A 24,364-nucleotide genomic window follows, 5' to 3' on the forward strand; every position below is an offset into this window, starting at 1 on the left:
TTTTTTTTAGGGAGGTTGGATTTTTGGGGGGGAGGGGTGTATTGGGTTTTTTGGTTTTGTTTTTTGTTTTTAAATGTCTTCGACTGAAATGACACATAAAAATGTGTAGCTGTGCCTTCGTACGGTGTGGGCCCCAGAAAAAATTGAGGCCAAGAGCTGTGTAGTGTAGACAGAGGTATCCCTGCGCAGTGCAAGTGCTAGGCAGTCTGCAGGCTCCCATTTTTATTTAGCAGTATAGGGGTATTTGTTAAGTCCATTCTCTGTCGATGTAAAGAGTATGCATCTAAAGGGTATACAACTGAGAAAAGCAGGAACAGGCAAAAAGCAGGTTTAACAGGGTATTGAAAATGCTGAAAAAATCTCCTGTCCTCACAGTTTCTCCCATTAATGTGCACTGGATGTGCCCCCTGTCATGAGTTTGGGGGTTTTAGGTCCCTGTGTCCTGCATTTGTGTCTGGACTGCATCTAGCCTTTAATGGTCTATAAGAAGAACTCCTTACTCTTTATTAGCATATACTGTTACAGTTTAAATTTATTCACTCTTGCTAGAAATAATTTCTATTTTTTAACTGAAGTGATTAACACTTGCTTTACATTCTTATTTTTGTCCTGCAGGTCATTATGGCATTACAGAGAGTGGACAACATAGTAGGGATGCTGATGGATGGTCTCAAGCAAATGAACTTGCATAAATGCCTGAACATTATTTTTATATCAGATCATGGTAAACTTGATTTTATAAAATATACCGGAATTTTGAAGAGCTGTTTTTATAAAGTAATGTTCTGACTTTATACTTGCATGTTTCTGGCAAGGTTAATGAAGCAGATAATACCTAGAAATTATGTTTTATATTATCAAGATGGCATAAGAGATAATCAGCGTAGGTGAGAATCAGACTATTTTATGGGGGAACGGAAGAAGTGGAGAACATAGAGATGGATTAAATAGTTTTCATATTTAATTCCTAATTCCTCTTCTAATCATTAGCAGTCAGTAAAAGCAATAGAATAAAAAAATGTGAATTGTAAAAAAAGATTTCATTTTTTCTGTCTTTTAACTACACTACACAGCAATAGCTTGCAAATTGATGAAGAAGTGAAAATACAAGCCATATCTTCCTTTCAGTTGTCAGTTCCCTTATCCATTATTAGAACACTGTGAATATGAAACTTGAATTTATTTCTGTTATAGCTTTTCTGTATTTCTGGAATTATTTCTGTAATAAGTTATGTATTTTACCAATACATTTTTTCTGCTTCTTTTCCTGACAAACAAAATATAAGCATACTTCCATGCAGCACAAAATTGACTTCAAGAACTCATTGCCACCAGGAATGAACCAAGCCAAATATTTATACAGGTTTAAAATATTTATGAAATTAATAGATGGTAAACCAGTATTAAAAGTAAGAGTTCAAATGCCATATGCGACTCAATCTCTTTGACTTCTGGAAACTGATAAGGAACACTGGGTGGAAGATCAGGCCATAATTGCTGTTATTATTGGGTATTTCTTTAGACATGTTACTGAACACTACTAGGTAGGGTATTGGGCTAAATGAATTTCTGCTGTTCTTAGGCTCATAAAATTTCGTTCCCTTCAGAGAAGAAAAATTGTCTATTTATTCTATTAGAGTGCATTTATTGGCTGAGGAAATGGCTAATTGTGTATCTATGTAATGTTTTGTTTTCTTCTGTACATGAGCATTGTGGTCTCCTTGGGTCAGATGTCTTGGGGTTGCTGATAAAAAAACCTGAGAAATTACATTTCTAACATCTACAACTTAAGTTATATGTCTCTTCAGCAAGGCTTCTCTCCATTGATATTCCCATTTTTAAATAAAATCTCTTTCCTTTTGCAGGGATGGAAGCAGGGAGCTGCAGAAAAACAGCCTATCTGAACAGCTATCTGGATGATGTTCAAGATTTCATAGTAGTACCTGGTCCTGCAGCTCGCCTAAGACCTAATAATGTTCCAGATGAGTATTTCTCTTGTATGTAATTGCTAAACTAATTTTTGTTACTTGGTTGTACGCTTTTGTACTTTATGAATACAAACTTAGGATCCGCATATTCCACTGGTAAACCCGAGTAAATGTCAGCTAGGGACAAACTGGATAATGATGAAGAGGAAATACTGAGTAGTGCACCTGTGTTTTTAAAGACCCTTTGACTTTGCAGGTCTGAAAGTGTATTTGAATCCTACAGATTGCTTTTGTGGGCTGCCTCAGCGTAACCAGCTGAAAATGTCTTGTGAATGGTGCTCCTTTGAATCATATCTTTGGTGCTCAAGGCAGCCCCAAAATCCCCTCCTTATGTCTCACCTCATTTCCTGATTTACCAGTTTATGTATAAATTTGCTATATTTCTGTCTTAAAGGAATGTTACTGTCTCTTGCATATTATTTTGAGTATTATAATATATTTCCTAGTTATTAAAAATGGTCTAATGGCCTGACAGCAGTTACATAAACTGCAAATAAACATTAATAAGATAAGAAACCTGAGTAAAAATCAACGAATGCCTACAAATTTTAAACTTTGAGTCATTATGCAGTTTCATTTTAGGTGAACCTTTAATGCCTGCAGTTTCGGGTACTTTTTAATGTTGAGTGCAGGTGTTTCCTTCATGTTTCACAGTTGTTTTGGGTTGGGTTTTTTTTTTTTTTTCTTCTGTTTAGATTCTTGCTCTCCATGCCCTTTAAAACTTGTAGGCTTCAGCCCCAGTGACTCTAAGTCCTGTTTACTTCATTGCTTGATGCTATTCTAAACTGTTTTAAATGTTTCCTTGGAGAATGTGGGAGTCAAATGCAGTTCCAGGTGCTCCCTGGAGAACCAAGTCCAGGAAGAAGAAAAGCAGAGTATCTCCTGCTTTTGACACATGCACTGTTTTCATGAAGTAGCATAGCTGTCTGTAGCACTGCATATATCTACACAGAAATTATTAATGGTTCCCTTGCCAGCGTAACCTTTATGTACTTTAGTCAGGCATTGGATATCAGACTCGGGACAGAGTAACTGCGTGAAGTGTAATGGGCCTGTGTTATACAAAATGTCAAACCAAATGATGTAATGGTCCCTTTTGGGTTGAGTCTAAGCATCTGAATCCTAGCCAGCTTGCACTTGGCTATCTTTCCAAGGATGCTTGCCAGACAAAACTGCTGTCCTTATAGTTGTATTTGTTTCTTTTTCCTTAGAAGTTTATTAGCAAGCTGGAAAAGTCCAGCTTGATTAGCATAGCATTTAGTTGCCTCTTTTGTGAAAACTTACTTCTCAGATTATTTTCCTAACTGATGCTAATACAGTTTAACATTTTAAAGCTGTAAATAAGTAAGCAAGGGGAGGAGAGACTGTGAACTAAAATTTCATAAAAGCAATAGCTTGACAGTTTAGGTTTAGCTTATTTTACTCCCTATGGTTTTCATTCTGGAAAAATAATTTCTTACATCCAGAAATATTTTGAAAATAAGCTAATTATATTAGGTGATGGGAATGCTTTCATTTTACATCTGATTTTTTTTAACTTAGGTGACTAATTCTTACATATGATTCTTCCAGTTAATTACGAAGGCATTGTCAGAAACCTCACAGTAAGTGTCATTTTATCTGTTGTTCTAGCTTAATTTCTACTGATATTTACATGTATTTTATAGCATTGGCTGTTTGCTGGGCTACTTACAGAGCATCTGGACTTTGAATTGGTGACCTTCCATATGCTATACAGTTAGCAACAACAACAAAACTAATTCCATGCAGGGGAAGGGAAGGTCAAAGTTGAGTAAGGTGTCATATGGCTATCTGGTTGTGCATTAACTAAGGTTTTGTGTTAATTTCTTTTCACGAACTCTTATCTAGCACTGTGTCTTGTTGCTCTTCAAACTGGATAATTTCTGTATCTGGACCATACTGGTTAAGGGCCAAGTCAGTGTAAAGCTCAGCTCCATTTCCTGGACAAGCATAAGATTTTCTTGCTCATACCTTTTTGATGAACAGCTTTGAGATTTTTATTTTTTTTTTTGTTAGTTCTAACTTAAGGAATTTGCTTTTCTGCTCTATACCTGGCTTCTGTTCTCATCCCTGCACCACAATCTGTTTGCCTCTCAGTTGTGCAGACACCACAGTTGGTGAGAGCTATGCTGTTTGTATAGATGACTTCACTATTCAAAAATTCCAATATTATAGTAGAGAGGGGTTTTTTTTGGTTTTTTTTTTTATATATTTTGTATGTTTGTTTTAAATCACTAATGGATCTTCGTTGGTGGAAAAATCTATTTGTCCCTGAGTGACCAATCTAAAAACCCTACGAATGTCTGTTACTTTCTGTATTACAGAGCTGTAGAATTATTGCACCATACAGTCTCCGACCACTTCTGAAAGTAACATGATGTTCATGTCTCAATGTAATTCCTTATTAATTCTAAGCAGTGCTGTTTGGTTCTATACAATTGTAGGCTGTAAGAATTAAAAAAAAGAAAGAATGAGTTATGTCCATAATCCAATATTTATATTCTTCTAATAACTATTGAATACAAAACCAGTCAGTATTTGTTATTAAAATAGTTTTTAATATTTAGGTCCCAGACTATATGACTCCAAACCCATTGTCCTTAGTGGGGGTTATTGCAGACCCTTTGCAACTGAAGTGCTTTATAAGAACTGTGCATGACATACGCAAGAGTTTGGTGAAATGTACATTTTATATTTTAATTTAAACATTTCAGTGCATAGAACCAAATCAGCCTTTCAAAGCTTATATGAAACAGCTGCTACCCAAGCGTTTCCATTATTCCTATAACGACCGGATTGAACCATTGCACTTTTATTTAGACTCCCAATGGCAGCTTGCTAGGTAAGTTACAGTTTTCAGTACTTGGTTATACAGCAAATAATTTGTTTTTTCTCATGGTTTTTTTTTCTTCCAGATGCTTAGAGTTCAATGATAGCTATTGGAGTGTGGTATTCTTGTTTGTCATAGAGACATTGCAAAGAAAAAAATCCATGCTTTTTTCTACAGTTTTTGCTGGCCTGAGGAGGCTCTATTTTAAACTGGCAGCTATAGATAATCTCCCTGCTGAGTATGCAGGTAGTGACAGGCTTTGTGACACAAGTGTTAGAAGCTAAGGTCCCCTTTGTCAGATACTTGAGCACATCTTGCCATGCTTTAGGAATTTCCAAAGTGAGTCATGAAAGCTAAACATGTGCATAGCTACTCAGTTGAATCAGTCTTGTGAGCGATCCACTGGCATATATTGAATTTACTGAGCCCCCTATTGTTAATTACTTTGTATGTAGGCTGGAGCACCTCTCCTATGAGGAGAGGCTGAGAGAGTTGGGGCTGTTCAGCCTGGAGAAGAGAAGGCCCCCGGGAGATCTTCTTGCGGCCTTCCAGTACCTAAAGGGGGCCTACAGGAGAGCTGGGGAAGGACTTTTTACTGGGACATGTAGCGATAGGATGAGGGGGAATGGCTTTAAACTGGAAGAGGGCAGGTTTAGATTAAACATTAGGAAGAAGTTTTTCGCTTTGAGAGTGGTGCGTCACTGGAACAGGTTTCCCAGAGAGGTTGTTGAGGCCCCATCCCTGGAGGTATTCAAGGCCAGGCTGGATGTGGCCTTGGGCAACCTGGTCTAGTGGGAGGTGTCCCTGCCCATGGCAGGGGGGGTGGAACTCAATGATCTTCAAGGTCCTTTCCAACCTAAACCATTCTATAATTCTATGTTCTGACCAATGAGTTTACAACTTCCAGAATAATGGCATCTGCTATAATGATATAATTTTGAGCACCTCTGTGGTACTCTAGGGCTTTCATCATGAAAGAGTTTTTCAGTCCGTGTATTCAGTAAATCCTGTTGTATAATACCGTAAATGTGTGCAAGTCATGCAAATCGGGTTTGGGTTACTGGAACTGTATGCGTTGAAATAATTTGTATAGGCCTGGCTTATGTTGGATATTTGTTTTTATTAGACGGTAAGATGCCCAGCTGAATGCTCTGAATTACGTTAGAGTTTTTATTAAAAAACAAACAAAAAAATCTTTAGAATCCACTTTATATAAAGTACTGCAAAGCTGTTACCCAGATGACAGTGAAATGAAAATCTGTTACCCTGAGAACAAACATTTTGTTCATATGTCATCTGATATTTGACTTTAAATGACTCTGGCAGAAACTTGAGAATTCCAAAGGGATAACATTTGCAGAGAAAAAAAATCATTCTGATTTTAAAGGCATTCTCTTCCAAAGCTTAAAGACTTTCTGTTCCCTATGGATAAGCCTCTAAGAATCTTTAAACAGACAAGTAAACAATGCATCACCAAAGGTATTTTTTACTGATATGATTTGTAAAGTGTGAGTTATATAAACTGTGACTTTTTTAATCTTTTTTTTTTTAATAGGAAACCATTTGAGATTAAAAGCTGCATAGGTGGATTCCATGGCTCAGACAATCGCTTCCCCAGTATGCAGGTGAGACTTAAACTTATGCTGCTTTTGTTTTTAGCTCCTTCTGTTTCTGAATGTTGTGTTTGCTGGCTGTTGGGGTTTTGGGTTTGTTTGGGGTTTTTTTTTTTTTTTTTTTTTTAAGATCTGTGACACTATTCTATCTGCAATTAAAGAAATTGAGCATTTGTAGGATTGCTATTGTGGTGTGCTGGGTAACCCACATTGTTGTAAGAGTTGGGCAAAAACCCAACAGGACATACCCCAGAGATTTCAGTGCGCTGGTAAGAGTATAAGGTTGTGCCAAATTGTTTTGTTGTAACATTAAAAGCAGAAAAAGAGAAAACTTATGTCACCAAATCCTGAAATACAGTAATTGTTAGATCTTAAGAGAATTCAGATTGTAAGGGACCTTGGGAGGTCTCTAGTCCCACCTCCAACTCAAAACAGTGTCAGCTGTGAGATCAGAACAGGTTACTCAGGGCTTTATGCAGTCATGTCTTGAAAAATGCCAAGGGCTGAGGTTGCACAGCTTCTAACCAACACATTCCACTGCCTGACTGTCCTCCTGGTGTAAATGTGTTTAGTTATAGGCAGCCAGAACCTTTCTTGTTTCAATTTGTGCCTTTTGTCTCTCTGCCTCCTACTGTGTAGCACTGAAGAGCATGCCTCTGTCTCCTTGATGACCTCACTGTAGGTACTGGGGGACGGCTGTTAGGTCCACCTCCATGCTGAACAAGCCCTGTCCCTCCCTATTCCCTGAAGCAAGAACTTCAGCCCCAAACCACCTTGGGGCCCTCCACTGAATTTGCGATGACTATTTATTGATGTCATTCTTACGTTGGAGGTGCAGTATCCCGATGTGGCCTAAAGAAATGCTGAGAAGAGAGGGATAATCCTTTCCCTCAACCTGCTGGCTGAGCTGTTTATACAGCATGGGATGCAGCTGGCTGCTGTTGTTGCCAGGGTGTGCTGCTGGCTTGTGTTCAGCTTGCTGTCCACGATGTCACCCAGGCCCTTGCAAGCAAAGTCGTTCCCTAGCCAGCCAGTCCCCTGGTCTGTGAGGCTAGTCCATTCTTTGTGTTCTGGGTTGCCTAAGAACAGAAGCAACAGGCTTAAACTGCAACAAAGAAGAGTTGATTTGTTTATTAGAAAACTTATTCTTTAACCATTAATGAGTATAGCAGCTTGCCCTGGAAGTCTGTGAAGCTTCCACCACAGGAATTACCTAACAACTGGTGAGACAAGCATCTTTCAGAAATAGCATCATTACTTTTGATTCTATTGTTTGCAAAAGTTGGCTAAATGATCTCCCAACTCTGTAATTCTACTGTGTCATGATAGATTATGTATCACTGTTTTGAGGTAGTCTGTTCAGGAGAGAGCATGTCAGTCATGTTCACATAAGGAGAGTCCCAAAATTATTCTCTTTATTGAGAAATGGGAAGGGATCACAGGGCAACACGAAATCATGTCCTTTGTTCCATCTGATTTGGGGAAGTCACTTAACCTATCCTCTGCTTTAGTTTCTGCTATCAATAAAATGAAAAGCAATACTCTTCATTTCAAAAAGCTATTCTCAGGATAAAATCCACTAACAATTGTGAGGTACTTGGAACTATTACAGGGAATATGTATAAACACATCTATAAAGAGAGAACCCTGTATTCAAAAAAAATTACTGAAAACAAGTTTTATGAAAAGACCTACATAGTCTATGTAAAGCATAGATTTCTCTTAAAAGCCTTATTTTTCCTGTCTTGTAGAATGATGTAGTGTTGGCTTCAACCTACTTTCAAAAAACAGCTAGCCAAAACCTGTGTTAATTTCATATTGGTTTACCCTTACAGGCCTACTCTTCTTCCCCGATTTGACAACGTAAAACCTGTTGATAGGGTACCTAGTAATGGGCTACAACCAGCAGGGCCACGTGATGCCAAATGCCAGCTTAGGATATTGTGTCTTTGCTACAGTTTGACTGCGTAAATTTTCTTTCAGTAGGTTGACTCTATTCAAACTTTTTGCTGGACTTGGCATTGTCAGTTCATAGAATCCCTAACTGGTCTTCAAAAACAGATATAATTTATCCTTTTGTGGCTAACATTATAACAGCATAAATCTCATACTCTGTAATTACCTAGTCCAACAGAAAGGAGGTAGCATGTTCCTGCCTCATCTAGTTCAAATGAGGCTTGTTGAGTAAATTATTAGCCTACAGATTTTAGCGTCAACAGTTGCAGAATAGCAGCCTGCGTTATGCTTTAATCTCAAAAAAAGAATTGGATTTGAGTTTTAAGCCTCTATCTTTGCCACACAGCTATGAAATCTAAGACAATTGCATTGTTTGCAAAGAACTTTGAGATCTTACCCAGGAAGATGCTGTAGAGTGCAAAGCATCTAGCATCCATGGTACCTCGATACCACCAATGGGTGCAATTTGTTTCACTTAATTAAAAATAAGATGAATACCTCAGGGTGAGTTTAAAAATCTTTTTTGGCAGCATTTGAGTTTAAGCATTTGGTGCCCTGGCCTCCTTGTCCTTATTCCTGCAGCAAACCCTGCTCTAAGCTAGTGTAAGCTTTTTGTGGCTGCATTGTTAAGTAGGTCGGGGAACTGAACCAGAAGGAAAAGAGCCAGCAGAAAAAAAGTTTTTTGAGCTGGCTGCCTTCCTGGATCAGGTTCAGTGTATGGCTACACAATAGCTTGTGCCAGTATAGCTCAGGAAGTGGTGCAAGAAGAAGAAAGAACAGCTGCAAACCAGCCGTAGAAGCCTAGGACTTTGCCGTTGCTTAAACCATTTAAAACGTTGCTACCAACAGATGTTTTTATAGCCTGAAGTTAAAAGCTTCCAAATTGTTTACAGGGCATGAAATGTGATGATTATTTTGGCTCAACATTTCCATTAAATCCCGTAAAGCATTTAAGAAAATTAATTAAACTTCTTCAACAGCAGAGAAGAGCAAGGGATTTCATAAGTGGCCGAGGGCAACTTTTTAAAGGCAACAATGAGACAAAATTAGCTTTCCTAATCTCTTTTACTACTTCTAAAAATAATTCTTATGTGTTTACTTTTTTTAAGAAAAAAACATGCTTTTGACTTGATTCATACTATATGGGTAAAGATTAAGTTCCTGAAAGAAAATGCCCTCGGAGTATGAAGATATTTTCTATTTCAACTTGTCTTAAACACAGTTTTACTTTATTTTTCTGTGTAAATCCTAGGCTATCTTTATTGGTTTTGGACCAGGATTCAAGTTTCGTACTCAAGTTGATCCATTTGAAAACATTGAAGTATATAATTTGATGTGTGGTAAGTACAATTGATGGAGCCATCTTTGTTCAGTAAAATATCTCTTTTGGGCATTGCAAATCTTCTAATAACAGTTTTAAGTGTCCTTAGAAATTTGTCCTTAAGGCTTGCTGCTGATTTTCACAAATAATAAGCTGTTTGTTTTTCTGAGAAAGATCCAGCTTCTAAAGGACTAACAACTGTTTAGGATCTACTGGTCAGGCCACCTTGTATCTCTCCTTTCCACTGGTCACTCTGTGTGTTCTTCTGGCTGCTCCACAGCTGGCGCTTTGATTCACCACTACTAAAACTGACTACTTCGCAGTCTCTCCACCATCAGTGAGAACGGATATTTCTCTCTCGTATCTAACTAACTAGGTTATCAGATTAATCACTCAGGTGACCTTATTCAGGCAGAACAATAAATAATGAACATAATAATGGGTATGGGTGCCGCTGCCCGGCACCTCTTTCCAGAAAGCCTGAGTCAGTCACCCTGAGTCAGTGCACTTGAACAATTCCTTGTATTTTTGTCATGTGTTTTCTTATTTTTTTGTTTTCCCTTGCCATATTTTTTATTCTAGTTACTTGATATAAATAGAGTTCTAATTTGGACAAAATTTAGATAAATTTGGATAAAATTTAGGGGGTTTTGGTTTTGTTTACTTGATTCATATAATAAACCCCCTCCCAAATTAATCATTGCATGTGTCACTTGTTCCATTTATGTATTATATCTTTTAATACTAGATTTGCATGTTTCTGTGTCCATTCTCATTGCCTAATACAACAAGTGTTTCAAATATGCGCTTTTTTGGTCTTTTGATGGACTGCAACTGTCTTTTGAGTCTGTAGTGCCATTGCTTTGGAGTCTTGCCCTAGAGCTAGTTGTCTCTGCGATAGTCAGGTTTCCTGTTTCTCCCGCATCTGTGGTGTCACTCTAGAATTCATGATTGATTTCTGTTCTGTGCAGTCTGCCTCTGTATCTGAGGATCGCAGACAGGCTGCTCCATACACAGATATTCTTCACTTTGTTTTCTGACACAGTACAGTACACTGCACCAGAGAAGTGGTGTTTCTTTCTGAAAAAATAGGTGCCTTACAGCCTTTTACCCCCCCCCGCCTTCAAACATAATGCCACCCTGACTCCTTGTTCCTTTGTCCCTTCTTCGTCCTGTATTTCATGGTTCCTCCAAAAGTCTATCACTACTTCTACCGCTTTCTGTTCATATATTCCCCTTGAGGTCTTCACCTGTTTTCCATTATTTCCTGCCTACTTCTCTCTCTTGCCAGGACCTATACTTGCTCTAACATCTGCATCTGAGAGGCAAAGTACTACCAAAGGCTTTCATCCAGAAAACACTTAAAGGGAGCACTGCACATGCTTGAGATCAGTGACGATATTCAGGTATACCACATCTAAACCATGTGTTTAAATTCTTTGCTGGAATAAGAAACAGGCTGTTGCCAGGAAGCGTGTCTCATAGCCTCGTACGCTTTGTGGTCTTCTCATGTCCAGTTGATCTTGAACCACCTTCTTATGCCCCCACGATGTGTATTCTGCATGGGAGGGGTAGAGTCCTCACTGGCATGTCAGTGAAGCAAGTTCAGTGACAGATCAGGTGTTTTAAGTGCAGTCATTGAGGTTTGGATTTCCTCTGTTCTATATAGAGAGAACTAGGAGAATAGGATGTGCAAAAGCCAGCACATCAACTGTCAGATAGAAAATAAAGTGAGGTGACTTACTCAACCTTTTCCTTGTCCAGGGCTTATGAGTCTTCTGGACTGCTGAAAGGCATCTTATTTCACTTGTCATTTGGGGCTGTAGTGTTTCTTTTGGAGGTGCCTGAGTGCACCTTCTTGCAAAGTGCAGTGGGAGAAGAGATACAGTCTCCCATTTGCCCAACATCTGAGCACTTAAAGCATAAGGACCAGATATATACAACTAACTGTCTTGTCTGAATTGGGGAATTTCAGCTCATGTTTTCCAAGGCATTCAAATTGCCAGACTCGGGCATTTCTGAGGCATTGTGAATTCCTGGATACTCCACTTAAAATAGTAGGAACATAACGTAATTTAGCTGTTGAAGTGGGGGCCTGAGTTCTGGGATTGGTTCTGATTTATTTTTTCACTGCTTTGTATGATGTATTCATTGGAGCAGGGACTGCTAGGATTAGAAGGGTTGTTTTATTCTTCTTTCCAAAACAGCTTCATCTGAAGGGGATGACGTTAACATATCTGAGTGGTACAGTGCAGGGAGAAATATGTTTGGTTCCCCATGTAGGTAAGGAAGTTCAGCTCTAACTTTTGTGCTCTAGGTGAGTGATCTAGACACCAAGCTTTTGGATAAGAGTGTGTCTCATCATCTGCTGTGTTTTGAAAACATCTTACTTCATAGATTCAGTATGAGTTAAGTGGAGGAATAACAAATGAATGCTAGCGAGGATTAAGCATGAAATAGGGCTTGATGTATTCAGTATTTTGAAGGTATCTGAAGTGTCTCTGAGCATTGGTGGTAGGCAGCTTTTAGTTGTTTGAGTTACTTTAATGGCAGACATTTACGTGTGTGTGGGGTAGAGATATTTTTGTGGTTAGACTACTTTGAGAATCTTAAAGCTTAACATTTTAGACGAAAGTGACAAGCAGAAAACTATATTCTGTCTAGGTTCTTTCATGGCTTTACCCTTTAGTGATGCTTATTAACTGAAGCTTATGTATTTAATTTCCAGGTAATTTAAAAAATGAAACCCAAACAAACAATACCCCCAAATGCCCCCAAATTATTCCCCAAAGCTTCAATGTTATGTAGTCACTAGCTTCATGTGTTTGATATTCCCATTCTGTCCCCCCCTACGAGTTTGAATGCTGTCCGTCTTTACAAGCAGACTAATACCATCCTGAGCCCGAGCTAAGAACATGTGTGCTTCGTTTTAAAGAGGTTACATTGATTTCCCTTTTGGCTGTTATGAACAGCAAGCTGTGCAGCTTTATTAACTCACCCGTACTTGTAATCACAACATAAGCAGCAGAGTATTACAGTCTTTCTCATCCTGTTAATATCACTTGAATTCTTTCATAGATTTGCTTAATTTGAAACCAGCCCCAAACAACGGAACTCATGGACGCCTAAACCATCTTTTAAGGAACGCTGTTTACACCCCCCACCATCCCAAAGAAACAAGCCATCCTTCTGAATGCTCTGTGGTGGGACAAAGAGCCTTTTCAGTGAGCCTTGGCTGTTCCTGCAGGACAGGGGTAAGTACTGAAATGGTTAAAGTTGTGGAGGCAGATATCTGTCTTGTATTCAGAGTCAAACTCTGGATTCTCCAGTGTTTATCTTTACCTGCTAGTTTTGCAGTCCCGTACTATTGGTTTCAAAATCAAATCTTGTCTGGGGTTAGGGGCTGCTAGCCTCTATTTGTATATTCATAAGCAAACTGCAAAAACGTAGCATATCCAGCTCTGAAGAGCCTGCAGGATGCCACAGAAGTAAGCTCTGATGGGGAAAGCATTCAGTTCTTCCTTGCTTCACTTAATTATGTTGAAATTTCCCTTCTGTGAATGTTGTGTGGTTTTCAAGGCTGTAGATTTCCTTGTGGCAAAACCAAATTGTTTCTGCAAATTCTTGGTAGCCTCTCTCCAGTAGATGTTAGCGAGTTCTGTATAGGGATAACTTGCCAGGGAGATGTTACATTTGCTACTTAAATATAGTAGTGGCTCATAGTATGCTTTGTAAAACACTTAGTATCTCACTATTTTTGCTTTGTAATTATAGGGCTTGCCAATAAGGGATTTTCATCAGCGTTTAAATCTCACTGAAACAGAAGGTAAGAACTTTAGACAGTAATATAAAGTAACAAAAATGTAAGAATTATTAAAAATATAAAATGTTTGATATATAAACTTCTGAACAACTCTCAAGTACATGAGGTAAAAATTCTTTGAAATACTCGCTGGGAAATACAGTTCTGAGGTTTTCAAATACAGTCCTACTGAACCATTTGTTCTCAAACAAATGTGTATCGTTATAGATGTGTCTTTATGGCCCATATATTATCTGATATTTTTGAATTTTGTAGCACTGAAGTAGTGAGCATTCCAGAATGGGAAGCAAAAGCAGTGTATGGGGAAGTATCTGATAAGAAATCCCTGCAAATACCAGCATCACAATGGCAGCGTACTTTAATGAAACATAAGGGATATTTTACATGTTTGAGTTGTTACATGGTCTTAAGCTGTTGCTTGTTTTACTTACACTTTATTTCCATTTTTTGGACATATACACACCATGTTTGAGCTACAGTTTGCAAGGCTGTAGACATGCTCATAACTCATAAGGCAAAATTAAACTATTTTGAGCGGGAAGAAGGTAAGACAGTAAATCGTGAAAACTGTAAGTCAAAATGAAATGTAGCCCTTGGTGCTAATACCTTAAAAGATGAACTCAAGATGATTAGGCTGTCGGAAAGAGAAATAGGCTGACAGAGACCTTGCCTTGTGTGTGTTCACGAAACCTTGTTTCTTATGCAAACTAACTCTATTTGGCAACATCCCACCGTAGCTTACTATTAAGAACTGAACTTAAATGCCAGTTACAGGCAGGACTTTCTGCTTATTCTGGGCTAATTTAAGGCTTCTGTTAGTTTGTGTAGTTTGTGCTGGCACAAAGTGTGGATAGAGCTTTCTTGAATCTTTTCCACTAATGACAGGGCATCTTTTTAAAAATGTGTCCTGTTGCAGATGGAAATATTTGACACAGTTATGATTCAGCTGCAATTCGAAATTTATTAATAGTTTGAGGTAAATCAAGAGGTTAAATTTTAGCAGCACTTAATTGTTAACCAATTTAAGTATTTGCAAGGTGATTTAACAAAATAATTGAAGGGCGACTTAATTACAGATTCGAAAATTGCAAGATTCACACTAACTTACTATAGGGTATCCTAAATCAATACATATGTGTATGGACACAAGCATACCAACACACATCACTCAAGGGGGCGTGTGTGAGTCTGACTGCTATGACCGCAGGTCCCTTAGCAGCGGGTGACTAGTGAGCCTACGGGTGCCCCTTTTCACTCCTTACGCACGCACAGACAGGCGGACAGAAAGTATTTACATCCAGTAACAGATAAGAACACCCACACTCACAAAAGTTAGTGCGTATATCAGAAACACGTAGATAAAGAGAGAGGCTAGCCTGTGGTTAAAATTTCCCTCTTCTCGAGTTCAGAGTAAATACAATGCATCGAAGTTCCTCAATGGGCAGTAATTGAGAGTCGAGAGGGTTGACTTGCCCTGGCCTTTTAACCCTTGAGGTGTTTAACTGGGCAGCCTCCCAACTCTGGGGAGATGCTGGTCACAGCCTGCTGCAATCCAAGAGAACTCAAAGGGTTTTACTAGAATCGCTTCTTATAAGGTCCAAGATTAATTGACTTTCATCAGGTACTTTTCCATATCAGCCCAACTTGGACAAAAAGCATTATGACAGATGAAAGAATTCTACTAACCAGCCTAGATGCTCCTTAAGACTATGTAGAGTTTATTAGTTACCTTAGTTTGCCTTTTCTCTCATTGGTTGTCATAACTTGATAGTCTATAAGAGCAACAAAATACTAACTGCATTTTTAGTTTTATGGAAAAAAATGTGAATTGCTTTCCTTTTCCCTCATGGGTGGAGAAATAAATGTCATAATTGTGACATTTTTTTTGTGTTGTGGAATTACTGTGAAAAAAACCTGCAGCATTCATTGCTCAATTTCATTCCCCATTTAAAACAGTTGCCTTGAAATTGTAGTTCTGCATAATTTGTGGATGGTAGTAACCCATTTAATGGAAAATATACTTTGATGCCTCCTTTATAATTCCAGGCACATAATGATTGAAAATACTTGCATTTTCAATAGCAAAGTAATATTAGGGTGACAGAGCACTGGCACAGGCTGCCCAGGGAGGTTGTGGAGTCCCCTTCTCTGGAGATTTTCAAAACCCGCCTGGATGCAGTCCTGAGTAATGTGCTCTGGGCAATCCTGCTTTAGCAGGGGAGTTGGACTAGACGATCTCTAGAGGTCCCTTCCAACTCTGAAAATTCTGTGATTCTGTGATTTTAATTATTCTAAAATATTCCCATGATGTGCTAGTTTTCTTCAGTCTTTATTTTGCATCAGAGAACTCAAAACTTGAAAACCTTACTTTTGTTTGTTTTCAGTTGGCAAAAAATTAAGTATTCAATCTTTTGGTGAAATTGTTTTTAACCTCTAAGGTAGACTACAAACTTTCTGCTGACATTTGACTGCAGCAGATGACTGCAAGAACACGTGTTTCTTATGAGACTCTTTAGTTACTTTGTTTTTTCTTCAATATGAATGGTATTGACTCTCAAAGAATTTTGTTGCTAACTCTGCTTTGCTTTTCAGCTTCTAATGACTTACCATCTGCTGATCCCACATAGCTTCTTTCTGATACAGTTTTAAAGGAAAGTCTTCACTCTTCCATTGGATGCAGTAGTTGGCCAATAAACAGGCAATGCCTTAGGAAAGGGTCTGCTAAAAACCATGTGCTGTGTCATACATAAAACACATCTTTCTGTGTACAAACTTTCTAAAGAGTTGTGGTCCGTGGAGAGAGAGGGAGAAGGAAGGTTTTGTGACTATCACACTCATTCTAAAGTGAGTCCTCTCACATCTGAAAATCCGACTTCACTGTATCATTTATTTAGATCTCTATATTTCTTAGTCCTTTAAATGGCACTTTTACATATGACTTTGTGGTTTCTACTAAAATAGTCCCCTCAGCAGATTTCAAATCACCACAATTGGTTACTGTCCCACTAAATGTTATGTAGAAGCAGATCCCACATTATGTATTTAAAATGAAACCCAATCAACAAAGACTTTAATTTTGCATCTTAGAGTCATCTCCTGCTTTACATGGCAAAATGTTTTGTTTTAAATATAAACTTAATTTGTACAGTATAAGTTTAAATGATTGCTTTATAATGGCTGCATCATATAATTTGTTGCCTTGGCATAGAAATTATACCTTTGATATAAGAATTAAATTTTTTTTGTTCTGTTACCGTGACTTCTCTGTTTGGCAATTGGAAATTGGGGCAACTTTAGGTGTATAAAAGAGGAAGATGCTTAGCAACCAGTCTTGACTGAAATGTAACAAGCACTATGTCTGCTGCAGTTAAGAAGATAGAGAAACTTACTTTGCCCTATGGACGGCCCAGAGTTCTGCAGAAGAGACATAATTACTGCCTCCTTTACCATTACCGCTATGTGAGTGGATACAGCAAGGACTACAGGATGTCTCTATGGAGCTCATACACTGTTCACAAAGATGTAAGTACATGAAGAAAGGTTAGAAGCAACCTTGAAAGGTAAAAAGCTTGAATGTCAGTTATTCCTGAACGCTTCTTAGATCTGCTCATGGTATTATCTGCCGGGGAAGTAAGTAGAACCACATGAAAGAAAAAGAGGAATTTTGTGTGAGTTTTTCTTCACTTTCCTGTATTAATAAGGATTGGCTTTGACTCTTTCCTTTTTCTCAGATCGAGCTGCAGTTTTGCTTCCAGGGTGAGCAGATCCACCAGGAAGCAAGAAGCCCATTGTCGTTGATATAGAGGCCTTATGAGTCTGCACTGGCTTACTGCTTGGCAGCGTAGGTCTGCCATAGCAGTCTGCCAGTGCTGTCCTTAAAATCTGGTCTCAACACAGATTTCGTGGCCTTAAAGCAGTGTTCGTAATGTGGCAGGATCCTTTTGAAAAAAAAAATCTCTGGACTATCTTGAACTGTTCATGCCCTGATGCAATCCTTCTTTCAGAAGATCATCCTAACTGGGGGGAAAAAAGAGGTCGGTGGAGGTAAATCTGGCCTTTGCTGTTCTGAACCCTGTGCGAAGATGCACATGTTCATGCAGATCATTGACCTTGTCAATGAAAGTGTTTTCATGTTGGCCCTTCCCATTCAGAGAAAATTTAGAAGCCACATCACGCTTAAAAGGAATTAGGATAGTAAAAGATGCTTTTTAGTTGGATTATTTGGGAATCACAGGTTTTAAATAATGACTGTTATAATTAAATTTAACTAAACTCTGGCAAGGTTTGCTTGATCCTAAATATTTTGAGGTTAGTGGTATGAAGCAACCAGTTACTGTAACGAGTTGCCCTGTGGAGAGAGATAGCTAACGCCACATCTGACTGCCTCTGACTCCTAGCCTGAATGAACAAGTACATCTACAGTAGATCAAGTTATCTTTAACGGGCACTTCTAGGTTCTCTTTTGGAAGACTTAATTCTCAACTCAACTAAGATGCTGCAGTTCTGTTTATTTCCAAAATCTATGAAATGCACAGGAGGGCTTGTTTTCTGCTGACAAAAGAGGAACAATTCTTGCATTTTAGTTAAGTCCCTTTTATACCATTAAAGGCAGTTGCAGCTAGTCGTTAAGAGTTCTGCAGTCCCATACGCTGAGGGAATTATTGTAAGTCAGCTATACGTTTTACCAATGATACTTTCTTCTTGTACCATAGGACAAATGGGTTTCTGCTACAGAAGATACCTCCAGCTGTTTACACAAGGATGTTCGTATTTCTTTTAATCATAACCAGACGTGTTTGTTTTACAACAATCATCCTCGCCTAACTTACGGATTCCTTTCCCCCCCAAGTAAGTTCATTGCCTTCATTGTACAGCATATCTGATTTAAATAATTTGTAATGTCGTAGGTGTATTCTTTTATAGAGGTTCTTCAGAACTAATCAGAGTGTGACGCAGTAGTTGCTGAATTGTTGCAGTTCACTTCAGCATGAGAAAGAAAAACGTTTTAGGCACTTCAGCAGTTGGTGGATTGTCCAAGGTCCTTTAGTACTTCCTGAAAGCTTTGGAACTTGTCGGGTTTCTAAAGTTGCATCTCATAGAAGAAACTGGAAGGAACACGTAAAACCTTGAGTCAAGTCTGGCAAGCTAGTAAATTGCAAATTCACTTTGTATGACAGGTGTTAGTTGGAACTATCCAAAGTAAAATTTAGGGATGTTTCATTAAGCAAAAAACTGCCTCGATAAGTTAATTTTCTATTTGAAATATAATGTGGTCGTTAGTAAAGCAATTCGGCATTTGTCTGAAGAACGTAGCTCTGATTCTCAAACATTACTAAATACTTAGCTGTTTACAAGTGGTTAAATTGTTCCTGAACTGTTGCTGACCTGATTTGGAAGCATTTTACATTGACTTTGCTGCATAAAGTACTGACTAGTATGTTACTTAAACATCCACATCAAGTGTAATTTGCAAAGTTCTAACAGAGCTCCTATTTTTATGCCTAGATTCTGCAGTCAGAACAAGTTGGTCTGACAGTCATGAAGTAAATTTTATTCCTTTCCCCAAAATTCAGAAGTCTGTTGTAATATTTTTAAATCTGTCAAAAATTTGTCCACTGTATATCTGTCAAGTACAATTGCTGCTGCTGATAAGATTATTTTGGATGGGATCCAGCATATACTGAAGTTAGCACTTAAACCCACAACAGCTTTGGAAAGTGAAGTTAGGTCAGCTCCACCTTAAGGTTATTACACCAATCTTAAACTTGCATTTTCATGCTTTTAAAAGTAACAAATCCAAGTAATGAATTGCTTTTTTTTTGTTTTGTTTTAGATTTTATGACAGATGCAAAGAAGCCTCACTATGATGCCTTGCTTACCAGCAACATTGTGCCAATGTATCCTGCATTTAAAGGTATTTTATTTGTGTGCATATTTTGTATGCATAGTTGAATATAAGAAGGATTGCTGATTTTTTGCTTGCTTCCAAACCATGCAAATGATCCCTGGTTCAACTGCCTCTGTAAAATAAGATCTCCCCTGACTGTGGGCTGCTTATCTCTATGAAAAGTTCCTTGAAGTAGGATTATGTGTCTTGTGAAAAAGGTCCATTATTGTGAGTTTGTTTCCTAATCAACTGGCTCATTACATGGGAGCATAGTATAAGTGTCTGCATTTCGTATCTGACACTTTTGTTTGCATTTTCCTACCTATCTAAACAGGTTTTTATACTGAATATCTTCTAAAGAACCCAGATACCATATATAATTATGTGAGTTAAATTCATTTCCAGTTTAGGAATGTCTTCTAAACTCAGATGAGTTTCCAGGCAGGAACCTAGGGTCTCAATCACTAAGGAAAAAGGAAAATAACCCTGTCTCTAGTAGAAAAGATATGAAGACCTGGGCTTTCATGGGTGAGAGGGAACACGAGATGGTTGGCTGAGGGAGATAAAGCGTATTCTTGGTGGAAAAAGAAGCATAACTATGGCAGTTCCTCTGGAGAAAAGAGATGTCCTGTTTTGTAATGGAATAGTGGTCAACTCTTAACTGTAATTAAAAATACCGTATCACTCAGATACTTCCCAGCTCACAGGTGTGGGTGTACAAGCTAGCCAGGTCAACTTGATAGTGGGGCAAGACACAGGCAGGCAGGGTCTTCTCTCACCTTCCCTCCTCTAGCCTCTCCATGGTTTGGTTTCCAAGGAAAGAAACCCAAGGCCACAAGCTTCAGCCAGCTTTGTGGTTAGGGGGACTGTGAGACCACAATGCCAGGAGATACCGCTGCTCAGTTAGATGCAACCTCTAAAACTGTAAACACCTGTATAATTTATTATTTTCCTGGCTTATCATGTCTGTTTATACTCCGCTGGAAGCTCTGCAGAGTTGTATTAACAGCTTCTAACTTGGAGATTGTGTTTCCCACTTCGGTTACTTTCTTTCAGTGTTATGGAACTACTTCCATCAATACCTGCTACCTGAATATGCTGCAGCCAGGAGTGGTGTCAATGTAGTCAGTGGTCCTGTGTTTGATTATGACTCTGATGGGCTCTGTGATAGTCCAGAAAAGGTGAAAAGGTGGGAACCTTGCACATTCTAATCCTTTGTTTCTTTCCTCTATTGGTGGTCAAAAAGTAATTATGATCCTTGTTATCAAGGCAAGCACCTTGTGGAGACGGGCCCTTGGCAGGTTATATCAGCTCAGAGAGACAGTCAAATGGCCCTAGGCACATACAGAAATGTAAAGCTACGAAATAAGCAACAAGCACAAAGAGAAAATAGACCCTGAAAGTGTGTATCCTAAAACCTGAAGGTGAAGTGTAAGAGAAGCTGTTGCATGTAGAGGAATGTGCACTAGCCCAAAATCTTGACATTGTCCATAGGAGTGGATGAGGCAGGGGTTTATCCCTGGTCTCATGGTTTACAATTCCTGAGCTGGCAGTGTTCCACTACAAAGTTGTGAGTACAAATACACTAGTTAGCAAAATTGGTTCAAGCCAGCAGATATAAGGTTTTCAGGGTTCAGGCTGAACTTTCTATCTACTCTGGATTCTTACACGTTTTTATGATAAATCAGTTTGTTGTTATACCTCATCAAACTCATTACTTAGGTCAGCCTACAAGCCAAACTTGATTTGGAAAACAGTAATCTGGAATTTTCCTTCTAGGCCTAAGCTTTCTTTGGGCTAAATAGGTGGATTGCTAAAATTGTCATGCCAGACTATAGCTGCTTGATGTCATTTGTTCTTTGTGCAAGTATGATTTGGTGGATTTACAGAAAGATCTTTTGTTTCAGACACCCCGGTAATTCAGAAGTTCCAGTTCCAACTCACTTCTTCATTGTGCTGACTAGTTGTAAAAATACTTCTGAAACTCCTGTGGAGTGTGAAGGGTCTCTCGATGCCTTGTCTTTTGTTGTACCTCACAGAGAAGACAACAGTGAAAGCTGTGCGGTAAGTAGTCCCCATAAACACCTGAAGTCAGGCTTGAGCTTGTTTTGCTTGGATATCAGTGATTAACTAGTTAAAGACTGTAGAGACTGTGAGAACTGTACAGTCTATCATAATCATCTTGAGAGAGAAGAGGATATTTTTGTAAACAGAATTATGTTAGTCTGTATATACGCTCAAATGTGGGAACAGAAGTTCCCTGCTCAAAGAGCAAAACTTATAGCTAGAGGGGTAGAGACAGAGTATGTTGAGACCATCAATGTGAGACATACATAGACTTCTCCAGGGCAAATATCTGGCCAACAGCTGAGAAGGATGAAGAGCTTCTAGGAGAAGATAAGCCATCCACAAAGAAAGGTCAGTGCTAGGCCAAATGCCTACCCACAAGGAGAAGACACAGATGTTCCTGAAGAGCATTGGTTGCTTCTAGTTCAGGTACCTTGGCACTGTGATGAGAATGCACATAGCTACACTCCATATAAACCAAAACAAAGGGTGGGAAGTGTGTAGCTCTGTCCTACAGTGAAGAATTACACGAGTCGCTGCCCAAGTCAGGCACAGGTCTCAGAAAGAGCTTTATCATAGAGATGGCAGATAGATACTGGACCTCACCTGCCATTCCCCATCATCACCAACTTCCACTGGTGCAGCTACAAGTTCTGTACACTTAAGGAAGTAACAGCAAGTACTAAATTCAGGCAAGCTTATAATTATTTGTAATCCAGTGCTCTTTGTTTGTTAGATATTTACCAATAGTTACTACTTTCTGTCTTTATAAAACATCAAAATGTCTTGCTAATTGATTAAATGTATGCCAGAAAAAAAAGATGTTTTACAAACTCCTTTTTTCCTCTTCTGTCCCAATAGGATGGCAAGTCTGAGTCCACGTGGGTTGAAGAGAGAATGAAGTTTCACACAGCTCGGATCAGAGATATAGAATTACTTACTGGACTCAGCTTCTATCAAGACAGAAAACAGCCAGTATCTGAGATTTTACAGTTAAAAACATATTTACCAACTTTTGAAACGGTCTGATTTTTTCCTATGGAATGTTGTTATCCATTTCACAACTGATTTGTAAATAGACTGTTTTTAATTAATGAAAATTTTTTTTTAAAAATAAGCTGGAACATTTATTGAGAACTCTTGACCAAAATGCCAGTAAGGAGGAGAGTGGGTGCCATATTTATATCTCAGGGACTCCTGATGGACTATGTATGTAACACAGGATGGCGGCTCCTGTCATTCCCACTTGAATGTGGTAGAACCATGTCCATTATTAAATGCTAACAACATTTGATCATCATAGTCTGAGACACGAACAAAAATGTTATCTTTTATATGCACTGGAGAGGGAGAAGTTTATAAAGCATGGGTTATGATCAATATTCTACTTCAACAATATAGATAATTAGCAAATACAGTTCTGGGAAATAACTGTGTTCTTGGTGACCATTGAAATATAGACAACGGCACCTCTCACTCCAGTTTTCCTTGAAGCATGAATTACATTCTGAACTTTGGGTCTTATAAAACAATGCAGCGTTGTGGTGCAGGAAGCTGTGCTGAAGTTAGTAAGACTGGTAACTGACACTTCCCCACCATGGAAAAGACGCCTGGCTAAAGGAGGTCTGGTATCTGGGAAGCCTTGGTATGTTGCTGCCCTCTGGTGTCTCTAACACTGAAGGAGAATTTAATGCACAATTTGCATGTTGTATATGCAGCCTCAGAATGAGCAGGTATAGGACATCGTCACCTGCAAATCAGAAGAAATTAATTCAGGAATATCTCTGAGAAATAATTATCTTACTTCAAATTAAAAATTAAAAGATTTTGCTTTCTTGCAGCAAAGACGTCTTTCTCAATTTGGTGCATGATTTTGTCAGCTGTAGTTTTGAAATCCTGTTCTTGTCAAGAAAAGGTAATTTGGGACTGATCGTTGCCTTAGTTAGACTGGTAAGATGGTCTTCTCTAATGGCACATCTCATCAGTACAGAAAATGCCCACAGGCCATTCCGTTGTCCATTGGCAGATCCTAGCTGCGTTTGTAGCTGTTCTTAGTGCTACATCATCCAAATCCAGCTCATGTAAGTTACCCATCTTGAATGCAGATGCTGCCAGATCCAAATTCTGAAGAAGCATGTAATGAGCTTTCGTGGAAGCTTTCAGGCTACGCAAACAGCTGCTACAGGCACTCAGGAGTGTAGGGACTCCCTCCTTTTCCAGTACACGTGCTACCACCTTTGTAATTTTCCCACTCTCTCTAAAGCTGATGAGCCAAAATTGGCTCTGTTATGTATAAAGTTTGCCATAGTCAATTACACATTTATGTTCTTGTCATTTAAAAAGAAGAAAATACATCACGCACAAGTATGTTAGAAGAATGAAGAGCCTGTGACTGAGCAGAGAGGCATTTTACCTTACGGCTTGGTCAGGGGATGTTGGAGGCTGGATTCAAAGCCTGCTGAAATCAGTGGAAGCTTTTCCATTAACATCAGTTTCAGTGGGCTGAAATCCTGGGACCATTTTTTATTTTTAACCAAGTGTATTTTCTTGATCTGTTACAAGCATGATTTTTTTTTTCCCTAAAGTAGTTTCACTGTGTGAAATTTAAATGTGTTGTAGCAACTTCACATTATGATATGACTGTGACAGCATTATTCAGTGTAACTGCTTTGTAACATTGCTTGTGACCAATAAAAACATCAGAAGTAGTATGTTGTTCATGACCCTTTCTGTACCAAATGCTACTGGCTAGTTAAACACTGGAGCAGATATAGAGCGCTATTTCACATTTTTGGGGTGTGTGGAGGGGGTTGCTTCAATCTGTGCTCTTGGAGTTGAAGGTAACTTCTCCAACTGGA

At 38.7% G+C, this 24,364-nt stretch overlaps 1 protein-coding gene across 1 annotated transcript in view; it reads left to right on the plus strand.

The window, feature by feature from the left end:
* Positions 1 to 22,887, plus strand: part of ENPP1 (ectonucleotide pyrophosphatase/phosphodiesterase 1) — a 40,956-nt gene extending 18,069 nt beyond the window's left edge. Inside the window, 14 exon segments of the mRNA XM_009880166.1 lie at positions 616 to 724; positions 1,866 to 1,997; positions 3,561 to 3,592; positions 4,724 to 4,851; positions 6,395 to 6,464; positions 9,661 to 9,748; positions 12,808 to 12,983; positions 13,504 to 13,555; positions 16,920 to 17,074; positions 18,265 to 18,400; positions 19,386 to 19,466; positions 20,496 to 20,628; positions 21,347 to 21,503; positions 22,368 to 22,887. Of these exon segments, the coding sequence (XP_009878468.1) occupies positions 616 to 724; positions 1,866 to 1,997; positions 3,561 to 3,592; positions 4,724 to 4,851; positions 6,395 to 6,464; positions 9,661 to 9,748; positions 12,808 to 12,983; positions 13,504 to 13,555; positions 16,920 to 17,074; positions 18,265 to 18,400; positions 19,386 to 19,466; positions 20,496 to 20,628; positions 21,347 to 21,503; positions 22,368 to 22,535 (1,617 nt within the window). The 3' untranslated portion in view covers positions 22,536 to 22,887.
* Positions 22,888 to 24,364: the final 1,477 nt, after the last annotated feature.

Source organism: Charadrius vociferus, unplaced genomic scaffold (assembly GCF_000708025.1).
Source record: "Charadrius vociferus isolate BGI_N301 unplaced genomic scaffold, ASM70802v2 scaffold82, whole genome shotgun sequence".
Taxonomy (NCBI): domain Eukaryota; kingdom Metazoa; phylum Chordata; class Aves; order Charadriiformes; family Charadriidae; genus Charadrius; species Charadrius vociferus.